General features: G+C 37.3%; 1 protein-coding gene across 2 annotated transcripts in view; it reads right to left on the bottom strand.

Annotated features, from left to right (window-relative positions):
- Window positions 1-1,837: 1,837 nt before the first annotated feature.
- The window catches only part of QSOX2 (quiescin sulfhydryl oxidase 2), a 39,437-nt gene continuing 22,900 nt past the window's right edge, over window positions 1,838-18,374 (bottom strand). For both annotated transcript variants that reach the window (XM_048822913.2, XM_048822912.2), the window contains exons 8-12: window positions 15,325-15,454; window positions 12,219-12,341; window positions 10,023-10,173; window positions 5,100-5,288; window positions 1,838-2,913 (exon numbers count right to left, since the gene is read on the bottom strand). In XM_048822913.2, the coding sequence (XP_048678870.2) occupies window positions 2,363-2,913; window positions 5,100-5,288; window positions 10,023-10,173; window positions 12,219-12,341; window positions 15,325-15,454 (1,144 nt within the window). In that variant the 3' untranslated portion in view covers window positions 1,838-2,362. The remainder of the gene's footprint in view (window positions 2,914-5,099; window positions 5,289-10,022; window positions 10,174-12,218; window positions 12,342-15,324; window positions 15,455-18,374) is intronic.

Genomic DNA, 18,374 nt, shown 5'->3' with positions numbered 1-18,374 from the left:
TTTGACACACAACTCCCTATAATTTCCAGTTGTTACATATATGTTAATAAAAAAAATCACGTCCTTGTTGAGACGCATGTGCTAAGTTTTAGCTCATTTTTACTGCAAAGTTTTAACTTTATAATAGGGCTTCCAGTAGAAATAAGGGGACATTACGGAAGTACACAGATTAATAAATTAAATGAAGGAATAAATGATTGAATTAGCCTGGAGCTGTTTATTCCCTCTCTCATAATACAAGAACAAGGGGACATTCAGTGAAATTGACAGTTAACTTTAACACTGATATAAGGAAATACCTTTTTACACAACATAATTGATCTGCAGAACTCAATGCCAAAGGAAAACATTGAGACTAGAGCTTGGCAGGTTTAAAAAAAGATTAGACATTTATAGTGATAAGAAGAACACCAAGAGTTACACTAGATAGAATTGTAAACCTCATGCTCCACAGCATAAATCATCCACTGAGAGCTGAAATCAGGAAACTTCTACTTTGGGCTGGTAATTTTGTTATCTGTTCACTTCATGGCTTCTTATGCCTTCCCCTGAAGCATCTGGCATAAGCCACTGTCAGAGACAGGATACTAGACAGCTAGACCAGTAGTCTGATCTGGAATGGCAATTTCTATGTGCCAAAAAGCTGCCACAACCCATACTGGAGTAGAAATGATGAGCACAATTGCAGCTAAATGTCTGTTTAGAACCAGGGGTCACGCCAATGAAATTAATAAGCAGCAGGTGTAAAAACAAACATAAGGAAGTATTTCTTCACATAATGCAGTCAACCTGTGCAACTCATTGCCAGGGGATGTTGTGAAGGCCAAAAGTATAACTGGATTAAAAAAAAGTAGAGAAGTTCCTGGAGGATAGGTCCATCAATGGTTATTAGCCAAGACAGTAAGGGACGCAACTCATGCTCTGGGTGTCCCTAAACCTTTGACTGCCAAAAGCTGGGACTGGATGACAGAGGATGATCACTTGATAATTGCCCTGTTCTGTTCATTCCTTCTGAAGCATCTGGTACCGGCCACTGTCAGATTCTGGAGTAGAAGGACCACTGGACTGACCCTGTATGGCCATTTTTAGGTTGTTTTTTAATCCAAACAAACAGTGGAAAGCACTAGCAGAAGGAACATGCATAAGGAGATTGTCTTGAATCACTCATATTTTGGTAGCACAAGAAAACTTTACAATTGGGAGCAGAGATTCCTCACCACCTCGCAGGCTCAGGATGGGAGATTTCGAAATGAAATGCTTACATTGTGGAACCCTTTATACTGAAGTTTTTTTGTATGTGTCACAATGTTGTAAAAAATTCACTGTAATCAGAACTGCAATTTGTATTGGCCCACCGAAACCACTCAGGACTTTCAGTCTATTTGACCTGGCATGGAGTTTCACTTTCTTAGAGCTCATGAGAAGTGGCTTCCAATAGCGTCATTCAGCAGTACGGTATTTCCTCTAACTATTCCTTAGTTACTTCCCTACTTAATAAATTAGCAAATAAAGAGTGGGTTATTTAATGCTATGCTTAAACTTGGAACAGAGGGGCAGGCAGAAAGATTGGGCCTGGTTCTGCTCTCACTTACAATGGTGTAACTCCACTGAAGTCAACAGGGTTCCTTTTGAACGGACATTGCCATACACAAGATCAGAATCAGGCCTCTTGTATACTATTCAGATCATCCAAATACCCTGAATTGCTGAGCCTCCTGGAAGTGCATATTCCCTTAGTTGGAACTAAGGGGTGAGGGAGAAACTGTATTTGGACACTTATGGCTTCCAACTACAAAAATGTAATGGAGAAAAAATATTCATTTTTTTAAAAACGTAATACATTTGTAAAGTTTATTCAATTAAAATACTTTTTCTTTCTCTGAAAAAAATCAAAATTCTTTCTTCTCCAAAGGCAACAACAAGATCTCACACAACGTGCAGTGGGTGGACAGGTAGATTATTTAGTCAACTCAGGATAAAATTAAAAGGCTGTTTCAGAACACACACAGTAGTATTCAGTTTCTTTCCAAAACTTGGAGTAACTAATTACACAGTGCAATTCTTCACATTAGAGACCAATAAAGGACGGAAACAGTAAGTAATGATATGTTAATGGAAAAGTTCAAAGTTTCTCCTTTAGTAAACACTTTAAGTTAGTGCTATGGACCTGGATACTAGACATATATTGGGATTCCTAGAGCAAGCTCTACAGCACTAAGTGAGAACACTGGTGAAATGAGTTGGGAGCTGGGGAGGAGGGCTTTTGAAACAATACTGTGTATAAAATCCCTGATCATAAATATTAAAGCTGCATCTGGTACTGATCAGCCACTTACAATGAAAATATCATTTCTGATAAGTTCTACACAGCTGGACGATAATACCTCACCTTCCACCGTTTCGACCTCATTCGGAAAAAAAAGTACATTATCATTAAAAATAAGGACGATGCTACATAAAGTACAACACATAGACTCATGTCTATGTTAGAAAATCCAATCCCTAAGAAAGACACAGACGGCTTGGTCTCTTTATGGATAACTGATTCGATTGCATTTTTACCTCTATCTTTGACAGGTCCGTTATTTGTTATTAATTTATCTAAGACCTTAGATTTTGAATCCAACATATTTTGTTGATCCAGGATCTTGTCCTCTTTGTCTCCACTCATTTTCTTGGGTAAATTTTTGTCTTTTCTCTCTCTCACATCCCCAAGTTCTATTTCATTAGCGTTAACCTGGCCTTCTGCGTATTTATATAGAATATTTTCATGGTGATAGTGATGCTTCAAAAACTGTAGCACTTGGGCCTCATTCCAACTGTGTAACCCTTTAATTTCATCATGGCACTCAGGACAGAGATCTGGAGTTGGCCACTGAACTTTAGGAAATTTTGGGTCTTCACTTGGATCACCTAAGTAAGGAAAAAGAGAAAATATAAATGGACAAAAGAATTTAATCTATCCATCTGCTCATCTGAAACTGAGGAGACTATTTTCCATTTAATGCAAGTAGTAAGCTTAGTTTAAGGCAACAATAAAAGCCACACTTAAAAAGCAAGAGTCAACAAGTTTATACTAATCTAAGAATGAATTTTGAAATCAGTACAAAGCCTTCCTTGCTGAAAATGTTAATTTTCATATTCTGAGTTACTGCTTTTTTCTTGGAGTACACAAACATTAAATTATGACAGTCTCCCTGTAACAGGAGACCAGGTCACAAATGCTAGTTTTATCAATGATAAAAACCACTCAATCAAATGCATTTCCAGGAGTTAATTGAAGTTATGGCTCAAAATGAACTGCTCTTCTGGGCACAGTACTATGTAGTCCTGAAGCCTAGTTTTCGGAAAGATGCTTCAAGGCCATTCAAAGTCTTGTAAATACATTTACAAGTTTCTATAGATACTGGCAACAATTCCATCCTTACCCTGCTTATTTCAGAAGTGTGTTTTACTACTATAGCAAACCATTTTCAGTACTTAACAAGCCAACTGAAACATTTTAAATGTATGATCATGGTTTTTAAACTTTTAAATACAGTATATAAGCGTTTCTCTTGGACTGGGTTCAATTTTAGTGTTTCAATTTCTCATAGCAGCAGCCGCCATCATTCTGTCTTAATTGGTGGTAGCTGTCCTCCATAGCTAGTACTGGACTTTGTCTGCTCTAGAATAAACTCCTTAAACTTCAATTGAGGTATTTTAAAACAGAAGTCCTCATCTGGTTGAAAAAACTAACATGGCTACAGTGTCTATACAGCACCTCTGATTTTGATTAATACATTTATTGTTCAAAGATTTCACAGAACTATGCTAATACACAACAGGAAATAACTATTTGTAGAATTCACTAGGTGGCTTTTAGAGAGAGCCCTACTCATTGTAAAGTTCCTATACTTCAGATTAATCCTAAATCACAGTCTGAAAGAGAAAACAGATTTTAACAAATTTAGCATATATAATTTGGCATTATTATTTGCAATGCATGTTCAAAATTTTTACTAGAAGGGACTTAGACCAATTGTTGCATCACTCAAACCAGCATCTTAGTGAACTCTCCAAGGAGGAAATATTTTTTTTCTAAAATATTATATTCTATCTTGACAATACTTAGCAACCTATTCTGAAGAAAAAGACTCCAATTTTTCCCTTTACCCCCTCAGACACTGGTAACATGCATTATGGGGAAATATTATCTAATATGTTGCGTGCTTCTCCTGCTTGGAGGCACAAGATAAAATGTTTGTATTCAAAACAATATTTAAAACTTCCCATATCTTGGGAATGCAGCTTTACCAGAAAATAAACACAATGTTGTACATTTGAATGGTAAGTAATGTTACATACACTAATCCATAACAGCAGACAGGTACTAAGTGTAAATAGAAACCAATTTTCTTTAGTGCTTTAAGTTATAGGACACCTGTGCAACACAATGGATTAAATACAACCTAATAGTTTGGTGGTGTTTTAGTCCAATGGTTATAAAAAACCTCCATAGGAAAATAAATCTTGTTTGATGAATAATTTTAGTTTATTCCATTACTGATTTATGAATCGTTTACGCCACTCTACACAGAGGAACAGAATCCTGTTCAATTATGATCTTCTAAACTACATTTCTCTAGTGATTTTTGTATTCCCAGCTAGAAAAAAAATGAAAACAGGTTTTAATGGTGATCTAAAACATTCTGGAAAGAACTGTAATTATTCTTGTCCACAGATTAGTAGCTGAGCTGCATTGCTCAGTTTCAAACAGGCTTTGCATTGCCCTCTGGAAAGATCATCCCATCATGCAGCAGATGGAACTTCAGAAATACTGATGCTCCTGAGAACAATGGAGCCTCTTCCACACACATTATTGTGTCCTGAACCATTGTGACCCGAAGACTGGTGTGCCTTAAATGGAAGTTTTACTCACTCAAAAGTTATTTCTGTTGGAATTGGAAACGTGCCCTGTGATCAGTTCTAATAACTTTTGAACACCCACAGAATTAAGACCACTATTTGTTCAAATTATATTGTAGAACAGTACTACCATCATAGCCACCAGACCAAAGCTAGCTTTGGTACATGTTCCTACGCCAGATCTCCCATACCGGCAAGCCTGTCATTCACTACATTGTGCTTCTCCCACAGCCAGAGAACAGCTTTGTCTAGGGTTTTCACAGACTCCATGGATTCTTTCGCCATCTCTTCAAAATGCTGTGCACAAGCCTTGCACCCAAAAAAGTGCTGAATATACCGCCGCATGATCTGTAGGACCACTTGGGGATTATCTTCAAAACCTGTAAAGAGCAATGGGTACCCGTTAGCAGCACCTGAACAAACACAGCTTCCAATATTATTCCACCCGCACAAGCAAACACATCGCAAACCAAAATAAAAATGCATCGGGGGGGGGGGGGGGGAGGAAATGCTGCCCCCTGTTGGTTCCACACCATGATGCTAGCATTTAAAATGTAGAACGTTGGTTTTATTTTACAGATGTTCTTTATGTGGATATCCATACAGATGTTCTTTATGTGGATATGTGAGCTCACACAGCAACTGCACCTCAGTGAATCACAACTGAGGTGGACAGTGAACAGTTTTGCATAAAAAACAGTTCTGCTGCCTAAGAAAAACTGCTATTTCTACATATAAAACCTTGTTGTAAACAAATACTAGACAGACACAGAGGTGTTAAAGATATTTGACTGTACAGAGGTGCACTGAATACAGGATGGATAACATTATATATAGTATCAAAAGCTAATCAGTGGTGTTCACTCATTTCCCCTGTCAAAGGATATTTTGCCAGTACAGAGAAGAAAGGCAGTTACAAGATCTACGTGCAACATGGATGGTAAAACACTTTTCTCAGAAGCTCAAGTCACAGAATAAGATTTGGCACTGTGAAGCCAACTGTAGTTTCTTCATACAGCAAGTGATATTTACAAAAATAGAGTATACTCCAAGACCTCTTTCAATGACTGAATGAACACACATGTCAATTCAATATTAAATTTGTGCTCAGATACTATAATGATGGGTGACCTCATTTAAAAAAACCCAAACAGCAAAACCCCTCTAAGAGGTAACAATGTCTCAGTAGCCCCAATCTGCCTCTCACCTTTCATTAATATTCTCCGTAAGTTTGAGGAACACAAATATCCCCTTCTTACTACATTTACATAAACACGAAGGCATACATATATGTATATTTAATACAGTGACTTTACTTAACACTTATAAAAATAAGAATTTTGGAATGATTTTCTGATAAAATCATGACGATTGGTTCATAGTGTTTACACGTCCATGCTGAAGATACATGAGTGCATTATTATGGAGTGCAGAAAAAGTGCTAAGACCTCTTCAAACGAAGAGCCTTATCCTGCCGTTATGACTGCATGCACGGTTTACTTCTACAAGCAGTCCTTATTCAAGTCCATGGGCCCGTAGTCAGCAACAGAGTGGTCTGTCTTACTTCTCAAAGATGTAATTGCAGAGCTGTGTACAGACGTCTGACTAGTATACTTAACTTCTCCTGTAAAACACACTGTAGTATATTTACTAGTATACTATGAATGATCATAAATAATTGATGTAAAAACCTTTGTCAAATGTAGTATATTTTGTGATGTAACACCCTGGATTGAATTGACTGACTGAATTAGCAACTACTGTAGCTGAACAAAAGCTCAACAATCTGCAATGGGATGAGCTACAGAAAGGTTCTACCATAACTGATTACAGCACTTAACTGAATATATCTTTCTAATGGCATATGCAAAATTTTATTTACATTTACTATTGTTAAATATAATTATATTTGAAGTACTTTTTAATTTCAAAACAGTTCTGTAGTGCATCTATAACCTCCTGCCCTGTTCACTGGAAAAATTGTTAGTACAAGCTATTAAAAATATTAACTGTTTATGTACTCCAGAAACATATGTACAAGGGTCTATTCATAAAACACATGTAGGCAACGAAAACAGCAGCATTATGCTGTAAACATGAAAGCTCAAAACATAAAAAGAAATGATTTGAAACCAAAGAGAAGTAATAAATGGTGAACAATCTCTACTCAGACATTCAATATCTGTGATTGAACAGACATGTATAAATAAAAAAAACAACTGAGATTAAAGCAGATTAAATGTGAGTATTAAAAGAACTGCTGAAAAATAATTTTAGAAAGCCAACATGAATTTCAGGCAAAACAAAACTATTACTAAGAAACAGTATTTTAAAGATTGATCTTTTAATTTTTTTTAAACAAACGCAGTTTATACTATTCTTCAGATTATTGGCAAACTCAGCCCCCTTATATAGGAGCAAAGAATCACACGCATATACATAACCATATACATTAACTCTTAAAATTCTACATCCTTGAAATCTCAAGCATCACAATGTTCATCTTTTGACAGTTCCTAGTGATTTTATGGATTTACAGATTCTTGAGAAAATTTGGATGTTATCAATAAAACAAATATAGGACTGCATCCTGCAAAACCTTACACATGTAATATTTACTCATGCGAATAGCCCCATGTTCTCAACAGGACAGCTCATATAACTAAGGATTGCAGGATTGAATTCTTGCAATGATTTTAAGCGCTACGATTCCACTAGATTCCTTTACACCAATCTTGTTGCAGGATCAGACCACACAGATCAACATTTTAACAATGTATCTGCAAATATATATTGGAGGAAACAATATGTTAAGAAAACTAGAGCAAATTCACCTTAGCTATCATACTCTACAAGTAACTAGAACTACCAAGAAAATACTGTTGCTTTTAAAAAATAAAAAATCCAAACACAAAATGGCTCATTGTTTATTTTTCTTTTATCAGCCCAAAGATGGATCTTCTATTAACATCTGCCATGTATCATCGTGTAATCCTTCTTTTCTCTTTCCTCCCAAACTACTGCAATTCAGGGTAACCCTAATCTTTAAAGTGGACAAGAATCATAAAACCCTACCTGTGGTGGGAAGGATTAGGGAGTGCATCATGCTTTTTAGTAGATGGGATTTAAACAAGCAATAAGGAGAGGAAAACCTCCCAAGACATAATCCGACAGTCTCAGACTGACCCAATTCTTTCACCATAAGAAGTGATCAAATATCTGCCTCGATTTAAATTGATAGCTAAGTGTACTGTACTGAAGATTTTTCAGGTTCTAGAGTATACTTTAAATTTCTGCCTTCCTTGAAAACACACTTGCAATATGGGAGCAATTTAAGATTCCATTTTGTGTAGTTAAATTATGGAGAACAAAAAAACCAAACATACTGCTAAATTACAGCATTTTTATGACAAGTGGAATGAGTGAATGAAGAGCACCGGGAGGTGTAACTTATGCTGGCTGTCAGTGCCGTGCCATCCAATGTGCCTCTCTAGGGTGTGCTCTTCACTAGGCACTACTGGTGTTAACTTCTAAAAGGGATTTAACCTGTCTTTCCACAACTATAAATGTACAAGTACTGCCGGTTAGATGCTGAACTACCTAATTTGTAGATGGAGTCCAGCTAAGACAATTAAGCAACCTTAATTGTGTCTGCAAATAATGCTGCACAAACATTTGTGCCTATAATTTGGGAGTTCAACCACAACCATTTTTTTTTTTAAACTGGCCTGTTACAAATGGCAACTGGAAAAAATTGAACCAGTTTCTGACATTGGCCACGTGGGGACATTCTTCCTAGAATTTTATCTTTCAAGGACATTTCTTGCCTGAAAATTGTTTTTGTGACTCCAATCCACATATCTGGACACAGGGTTATTCCACACAGGCTTCCTATAGCCTGGCTCTGCCTAGATTAATTGTCCATTTTGTTTTACAAAGTCTCTCTCAAACAGGTATATCAGCAAAAAGGTACAAACCTCCATATTCTCGATCACTAAATAGTCCCTTTTGACTGATGGAAGCCAAAGTGGATTCTTAACATACAGAGCATTTGGGGCCATAATTAAGGGAAATGAATTGCCTCAATTTTAATTGTAATTGGGTAGTTTCCAACCTCAGATTATTCTTGCCCTATTCCTGAAGGGATGATTTAAAAGATATTCCATAATTTATCCATTTGCTATAACATTTCCAGAACTCTTCCATTACATTGCTTTGACATTATAATCAGTGCAAGTATTTTAAAAATACAACAGAGCAAGAATAAAAACAAATACTGTCCTTTCAAATAAAAAATGATTTAGAAAATTTCATTTTAGCATCAATAATTCAGTCTTCTGACCATGATGGAAATAAAATGTGCATCTGACTTACAAGCTTCTTAAATATGAATCAATACCAAATTTTCCTGACCCCCCTGTGTAAAAGACAAGTAAGTAATTATACGGTGTATCTGCTATTAAACAAGAAATGTTGCTTATGGACACAAACTTTCCTGGTGGACCAACAATATGAAAATGCAATTGAAATAATTATTCAGTCCTGTGATTTAGTATCTATAAAAATTACATCAATTGGTTCATGACCAATTATTTTGCTTTATAAACTAGTTTAGCTGAACTACTAATTTACATTTTTTTAAAAAAAATATCGGCTATGATCTATCCTAACAAATAGATTTACATACCCCCTCCCACTCCATTGGGAGAAACATCAGTTCAGTGTTTCAAAGACATTCCCACTCATCCGGGTTTCATTTCCCCCCCCCCCCCCCCCATCTTCAAGGCAATGTACCTAACTTAACCACTCTTGCAGGGGAGAAGGGATGGCTGTTGCTCCTTTCAGAGCCCATCAAAACAGTTCTTGAGTCAACCAGAAGGGTTGCAACAAAGCAGATATGCCCTGACCCCTACTGGTCCAGAACTGAAACACTGAGCCTTGGATGTCAATGTCCTCCATGGAACTGGAGTGCATCTTTTATTAAAGTGTGTGTGTGTGTGATCTCTGAGCAGAGATTTATTCAAATCCAGTATTTGTTATGCTAATTTATTCACAGCTAGATTGCCTCATCAAGATCTCCCCTCCTTTAGTTCTCCTGCATAACTGCTGCTTACCTGTGTTGATTAAGGCTTTTGGTTGAACTGCAGCTTGAACAGTTAAGGTGTGGAACAGCTTCCAGAGCGAACACGTATAACCTCTCAGCTCTGGTTTGCTCCCCTGACAGCCGACCCACTGAATGTGATTAGTGAGAAATATTCCAGAAATCTGAAAAGAAAATATTCTTTAAAATGTGTCCAGTCTGGGACCACATTACTTGAAAATGACACTTTCCTACTGAACTTATCACGTCTGTTAATTGCTCCTGAACGTATGAGATAGGTTGGGTATGTGTGCACCTCTTTTTGTTGTAAGAAGAAAAGGAGTACTTGTGGCACCTTAGAGACTAACCAATTTATTTGAGCATGAGCTTTCGTGAGCTACAGCTCACAAGTGAGCTGTAGCTCACGAAAGCTCATGCTCAAATAAATTGGTTAGTCTCTAAGGTGCCACAAGTACTCCTTTTCTTTTTGCGAATACAGACTAACACGGCTGTTCCTCTGAAACCTGTCTTTTTGTTGTGTTTACCTGGTAATTTCAATAAGTCAGTTAAAAGAAACAGACCTTTATGCGCCTTAGGCAGAAAAGGGCCTAAGACAAGCAAGCCCATATATCCAAACATGTACAATGCTGATATTACAGGTTGATGTTTGGACATTCTTTGAGTGGAGTATTATCTTCTGGTTAAATATAAGGTAGGTCTACCTTTACAGTGGTGTGTGGAGTACAGACACTGCATGACCAGTTACAGGAATCAACAGCAGTGTTGATGATGAAACACAACTTAGGTGAGTAGACTAAATGCCTGAACCCTAGGTTCCATGCCTTACATCGCTCTCTCCATTCCCAAGCCATGCCTCCCATGTCTACTCTGCTATTTTTAGTTGTTTCTGCTGCTGGAGCATTTCCCCACCACAGTGAAAGGCTCTGGCCAGGGGGAGGGAGCAGGGAAAGGCTTTGGCTGCTCCCCGTGGCTAGAGCCTTTCCTCACCGTCTCCCCATGCAGGAGTCTTCCACAGCCAAGTGCAGCTATACACTGCAAGGACAAGTGTGGACACAGCCTGCCTTTCACTATGGTGCATAGCTACACACACAGTACTTGTACTCTGCACACCTGTCTACACTGACATAGCCTTAGTTAATGCATTTTCCCAACTAGCACCTTTCCAAAAAAAGGCAGTTTAATGAAATGCTCAGTTCAGATCAGAATGGCCCAAACCTGCAAGATGAAGTTCTCGATTCCCACTGAAATGAAAGGGAACTGAGGGTACCCAGTCCTCCACAGACACTAAGCACATTCCAGGATCAGCCTCCAAATTTATTAGTTAACACTACTGTTAATGACAGTAGATCCTAATTTAAAATAAAGATGATCCATTTGTGAAAGTGTATTAAGTTGAAGCTATTAAATTCACGTTTAAAGGAACGTAGAGTTTAAGTAGTCTGGGCTATTCTCATGAATTATTAAATATTTTTTTGTGTAAGCATTAAAGCAGGACATAATACTTCTCTCAAACACTATAAATTAGTGTGATGGAAAATATAAGACATCCTAATTTGTAAGATTCTTTATAAAAACACTAGACAAAGAATTTTTTTTTATTCTCCTCAACACCTGTTCTAGGTCAGTACATTAATAAGTTTCTGAAAAGTCTTCAGGGTTAATGTAAAATCACAATGGCTAACTTTGCCAGCTTTTAAACTCTGGCCCACAGTGCTGGAAATAACTGGTCCAATTCAAAGTCCTAAAAATCCCATTCATCAGAGAAGGAAATAAAGAGGGAGGTGTGTCTCAACATACAATAAATGTGTAGAACTGATTTGTGCTAAACAGTCTGATCCTGCCCTTCTCTGCCAGAAAGGCGATGTTCATATTTTATGTGTGCGTGTCTTTCTTTTAAAGGATATTGAGCAAACATTTTCCTCAGAGACATTGAATTATCTGAGCATGGCAAAGGAAAGATCTGTAACATCAGTAACTGCACATTCATACACAGAGGGCTGTGCTATGCTGCACTGTACTTCATTTCTCTCATTTACGTTCCTTCATAGGGATTTTTTTTCTGGTTAATGAATTCACTTTATTTCCATTTTAACCTTCTTATAACTGCATTATGCCCAAGGGAGGCATCAGTAAGTGGTGTCTTGGATTTATACAGAAACTTATCCTTTACTAATGCTGTATTTTATGCTGGAAACTCGTAACAGCTTACCCGCATTTTGTTGTTGACCAGATCTAGGATAGCATCATAAGGGATTTTGTCTAATGGAAGGCTCACCAGCCACTCTTGCAAGGTCTCTAACAACTTCACCACGGGCTGACGGCCAGGAAATAACTAACAGAAATAAGAAAGTACCCATAGATTTTAAAGCACTCATTACAGCGAGACCAATTCATATTTTAAAATGTTTTTACTTCTTATAAGCTTTAATTAAACTTGCCATACTAGATTTTTTGTTACACACAATTGGAATTAATCACTTATTATATTTTTCAGTGAATAACCACTTTGCATTAATTTAACATCTGTACACATACTTTGCTCACCACTGAAATGAAGCTGGTATTTTACAGCACACAGAAAAATACAATACAGCAGTTTAGGACAGAACATGAAAAAAACTGTATCCAAACTGCAGAATACACCTCAAGATGGAATTCTGGCAGGCACTTCCAGAGGACTTTTAATGTTCAGGACCTCATTTTCACACCTCTCCTGAATGATACCAGCCCCTAATACAAATAAATAATAATAATGCCAGAGTATTGGTTCAATACTGACTCCAGTGGAAGAGTGTCACAATGCTTCCTACAAAAGTTAGGCCTTCCATGGAGATTTCCCATCAAACTTTTGACTCAATCTGACCCTACTTTATTTGAGATGTAATGTCACTTCTACAATTGGAAGTGCATTGTAATTTGTAAGTCTACTTTCATGTTATTACAGTTCGGGGAGTTTTAATTTCCAAAAGCTTTTCAGTTCTCTGTTAGGAACTGACCTTTAAAAAAAAAAAAGATGCATAAACTTGTAAACTGCTCTGACTATACTGCATATAGCATCAGAGACCTCAATCACAAGTACAGACACAACACTTTGGATACAAATTTCCTGTCAGTGACACGGATGCAAGACAAGACAAACTCTACCATGCTGCTGTCTTTGATGAGTTGTAAAGAGAGTTGCTTGCCAATGGCGCTTTTCAGTATTATTTATGTGGAATACAGGTCCCAATCCAACTGGTCCAGATCAATTTATATTTGGGTACGTACAATTTGCATACTTAAATTCCTCATGCTTTTTTAACTGCACATAGGAGTCTGTACACAAGAGCTTAGGACAGGAAGCGGAAACACTCTATGTTAAACAGTTCCAAAGGTAGCAGCATTTCAACAGTAGGGGAAGTTGTCCCTCTATCTGCTTTATCAGATATGCAGAGACCATTAGGATGCGAGAAGCTATAGAAATGCAAGTTAATTCTGCAGTAACTGTTCAACTGTTTATAAGATACGCCCTGGCAGATAACTGGTTCCTTCCAACTACTTGAGTCATGGTCCAATGTGTGCTCTCCTCTTCTGACTCTTCCTCCAGCCCAGAGCTCTCTTAATTGGTTTAATGAAAAACTCTTGAGCAGCAACTGCTTTCTTTGCTATCTGCATAACACCTAGCACAAAGAGCCCTAATCTTTGATTTGGGGTTCCTATCCACTACCGTAATAGGAGTAAACTGTACACAACTGAAATACTGATACTGTATTTGATAGACATAACTTTAAGTGCATAGATATAATACCTTCCCAAAGTAATGCTGACCAGTGCAAATGAAAGAAAGGGCTACTGCAAGTTGCACAAATAGCCAAGAAACGAATCCTACAACAATGAAAATCCCTGAGCAGGAGATGGGAGCACAGACTTTAGTGATGTAGCAGCACTGTAAATGCTCTTCTTCAGAAATGAGGCTGGTGTACAAAGTCCTGAAATCGAGGTTCACACCGATGTTTTTATTAATTGATCACAAAATATTTAGTTTAAAAAGGAGTTAAGTTCTTAAAAACAAAACCTCAAATAAACTAAATTATGGCATCAATGCAGTATGCTACATTTTATGAAGTCCTTTGGTGTAAAGAACCACACAGGAAAGAAATCAGAATTGTGACTAAAATGTGAAATATCAGAAGAGAAACGTTTTTAAGAAAGTGTTAAAAAAATACAAAAATAAAAAACCTTTCTGCTGCCTAGAAGGGAGCATTCCCCATTTATTCACTAATAGCCAGGAAAATAAATTACATTAGCTGGCCAGGATCCATCAGGAAGAAAAGAGGCTGTTTTAGGGATAATATGATGGACAGATTAGCACTACACTTTCTTAAAGGAAATGAGGCCAGCTAGAGATTTCTGACCTCTGACTGTCATAGGGGGTAAGAACCTGTCTGACTGATTTTCACATAATGCCAGATACTTGGAAATGTTATATAAATCTTATTGTCCCTCTAAACAGCCACTGATTTGCTTTGTTTACAAACAAACAAATACAATCTGTTAATTACTTGATATTGAAATATGGAGAGACACTGCAGCTCATGTTTAACTGGGGGTCACTTTTAACTGTTAAAACATTAGAATTTTTCTAAATCACATTTTCTTCATGTCAGACTCACTTTAAAAATGTCTAAACTTTAGGACAAGTAAGTCCAAAGCAAAAGCACCAACTAAACTCCCATCATTGTCACAGTATCTGAGCACCTCAAACATTAAAGGGTTTATCCTCACAACACCCATGAGGTGACACTGTTTAGAGTCTTTGAAATATGGTGCTCATCAGCTATGTTCAAAACTCTTGATTAAAGTCAGCTGTATCGTTAGAAGTCCAACCTAATTTTCTAAACACTGTATGTGGTCACATAGGCACAACAATTTTAAAGTTACTTTAACAAAGTCCAAGAATCCAGAGTGAGTGAGAGTGTGTGTGTGTGTGTGTGTGTGTGTGTTGGGGGGGGGGAATAATCTATGCTCAGTTACGATTACTACCTATCCAGAAAAATCTGAGCAACCATCCCAATTTTCACAGGTCTGGGACAACCAGAATCCTTATTTCATTCTGAGCCATGCAATGCGACAAAGTGCATTTTAATCCTTCAGGTTTATCTACAGAAGCATAACAGAATTTCTATATCTAAGATACTGTAGCAACCAAAACATGTACATTTTTAAGGGCACTCTGAAAGACATTTTCAGAAACATAAAATATTCTGTCAAATAATAAATTTTACATTATATTTGTAAGACTCAAGTGAATGTAATCAAAGACTAGAAGTGTATACCTTGGAAATGACTGTAACAAAATCCTTGAAGGTCTTTAGCTCAGCTCCCTCAAGCGTCTTGTGAGTGGCAAGCTCTACCCTGAGTAGGTAATGCAATCCTGATTCAAGGTCAGCCATGTACAGCTTAGCTCTAAAACACACACACATATATATAATGTTAAAAATTGAGGCAGCTTTCTTTCACTCATTTTCTCACCAGTCATTATGGTAAAACTGATATGTAGTGGGCACTATTCAAACCTCAATCTGCAATTCCACAGTGATTGCAGTAATTCCTATTCCAAGGGCAGGAATATACAGTGCAGTACCTAGTACCATGAATGTCAAGTTTAATGGCTTCCACAGTACTCTAATTTTAGAACAGCAATTTTATGCCACTAGTTCAGAGAATAGACAAATGAAGCACAACTGCATAAAAAGTTATCTTGTGTCTGAGTAAGAACTTTCTACCTCCCAATTTCTCCCTCTAGAGAAATCATAACCCTGAGATTCTATCAGCAAGCAAATTGCTGGTGTCACAGCTTGTGACTTCTCTACACAGTTAAATATAAAGTAGAGAACAACAGGCTGTGAGGGGACAAGCCTTTTGTTTAACAGAAGTATCTTTGATGAGGAACAATGCCAAGGAAACTGACCACAACAAAAATGAAAATAACCCCATATTAAGAAAGATGGAATTTAGAAATACTCCCCAAATGCAGCAGTCCCACTAGAGAGACCTTGTGCACCATAGCGTATTTAAGAGTCAGTCAATTACAGAAGGTCTTGTGACAGTCAGTCACCCACTGATGGCTATGGATAAAGCAGACATTTGAGGTGAATGAGACCTCAGCACCTTCCTTCCTCAGAGTAGCAACAATCATGGAAAATATTTCTATATTTACACCACCACCACCCACAGACAAGCAATTGAACAAAATATAAACAACTTAAGAGTTTGTATCCTTCAGTGCTTTTCGATTACAAGCCCAAGTTAGTACAAAATACAGCAACACAGCAGAACAAACAGAATTGGATACAGACCCGACAGCCTAATGTTTCAAAAAATTCCTGAGGATCCTTATGTCTTATAACCCACATGATTAAACAGTAGATTTAAGAGAGCTGATCAAATCAGAAAACCAGCTTATTCTGACAACAATGGTTGCATAACGATAACAGAACACCTAAAAACACATGAAAAGCTGCAGTGGAGAACTGGGAAACTTCTGATTTATTTTTATGAAAAGAAGTGGGAGACTCAGTTTCCCCTCTCCCTTTGTATTGTTCTGCCATGTGTGTAGGGGTTAATTTCTTTTTTGAGACAAAGGAGTGACTGTGTGGAAGTCACCTAAGCATGAATGAATTATCAGGAACTAAAATTACTGGGGAATAATTAATGTAAATACCTAGGCAGGTAAACAAGTCTGGAAAGGCACCACACATGAGGAAAATGAACTACCCTGCTTTGAACTGGTTGAAAGAGGTTATCAAACAAAGAACTGCCAAGCCTGCTACAGGAGGGAGGTCACTCTCACTGGACTCAAGAACTGACAAAAGGCTATGACAGGAAGGACACAGCCCGCAGAAAAAGTTTGAAATCTACCAGCATCTCCATGTTGAAGACGGGTGATACGTGGTAAGGGAGGCAGGCATATAAGCTGTTTATTGTTTTCAAGATATGTTTTCTCTATAAGGCTTTTGGTTCCAAATAAATACTTTGATTTATGAAGGCTGGCTGGACATTGATTAACCCTGTCACAGCCCCTGAGAGAGAGCAAGATGTCAGGTGCTGAACTAAACTCAGACCTGCTAAGGTGATCGAAGTGAATTGCAGGAGGGATTTTAGCCTAAATCCCCTGTCTGGAAGGGGAGGAATGTTGGCTCCTGCAAGAAAGGGGATGGCTAGAGACCCAAGTCGCATCCCCTCATGGAGGCCATGAAGAGGTTAGAGATACAGGTATCTCAGGAACTGTGACAGCTGCATTCTGAATGATACAGACTACAGACATATTGTGAGTGGCCAAGTGTCACCTCTTTAGTAAACAATGTATTCACTTAATAACAGTTATAAAAAGTTTATTAGTAGGTCTGCTGACTTGTCAGTATTAAATCATCAAGCACACAAACAATCTAGCTGGGAGATACTTATATAGTGATCTTTTATAAAAAATTGTATTGTACAAGCACCAAGATTGATAGAATCATTCACATTAATAAGATACTCATTAGCTACAAAAATCAGTTATCAAAACACAATATTCTATATAAACTGTTAAAAGAAAGTAACAGCCATCTGTCAAAAAACAAAACAAACAGGGCTGACACTTTAATAGTAACCATAACAAAGAATGAAAATAAGTACAAAATGGAAGCACTCAGTCCTACATCTTTTCCAGCTAAAGATGCTGAAGGATTATCTCACTGCAAAGCTCTTGTATCCTTCTCTCAAACACTCAGAGGGTGAACATAAACCTAAGTGGATTTGGTCTGATAAACATCTTTTCTGGTGACTTTAGGGTTCTCTAATGTATATGCATTTACCTAACACTTTCTAGTGGTGTCTTGACTCACCATTATACAAACAAATACTGGGTTCGCTGTTTTCTGTAGGTTTGCCAAAAACTGATTGTTAAAATTTTTAATACTGATTTTATTTTTCTCTGGGATATTGATTTACAAGCTAAAGTTTTCCAATAAAAAATAAACTAGTGAACCCTACATTTCAGATACTAGTTTGATCCTCAATCCTGCTCACACTGACACCAATGGAAGCAGAACTGAGCTCTGGATTTTTTTTATTTTTTTTTTTAAAGTAAAACATGCGTTTAAAATAAAAATGGTCTCTAACAGAACTTTCTTCCAGAGAAATGCAGACATTTGCTCCAAACGCATATTGAAAATATTGCTTGAAGCTTCTTTAAAATCCCTAAAACATCAGTCATAATTGCAAGAAAGGTACATTCACTAACTAGAGTATTACATCTTTGCTGCTAGGGCTGAATTAATTTACCATTGTATCTAGTATATTGCGAAAAGGATCCTGCTGAAGAAACAAACGAAAGCAATGC

Source organism: Caretta caretta, chromosome 16 (assembly GCF_965140235.1).
Source record: "Caretta caretta isolate rCarCar2 chromosome 16, rCarCar1.hap1, whole genome shotgun sequence".
Lineage (NCBI taxonomy): Eukaryota > Metazoa > Chordata > Testudines > Cheloniidae > Caretta > Caretta caretta.
This window is presented reverse-complemented; position numbering and strand designations above follow the sequence as displayed.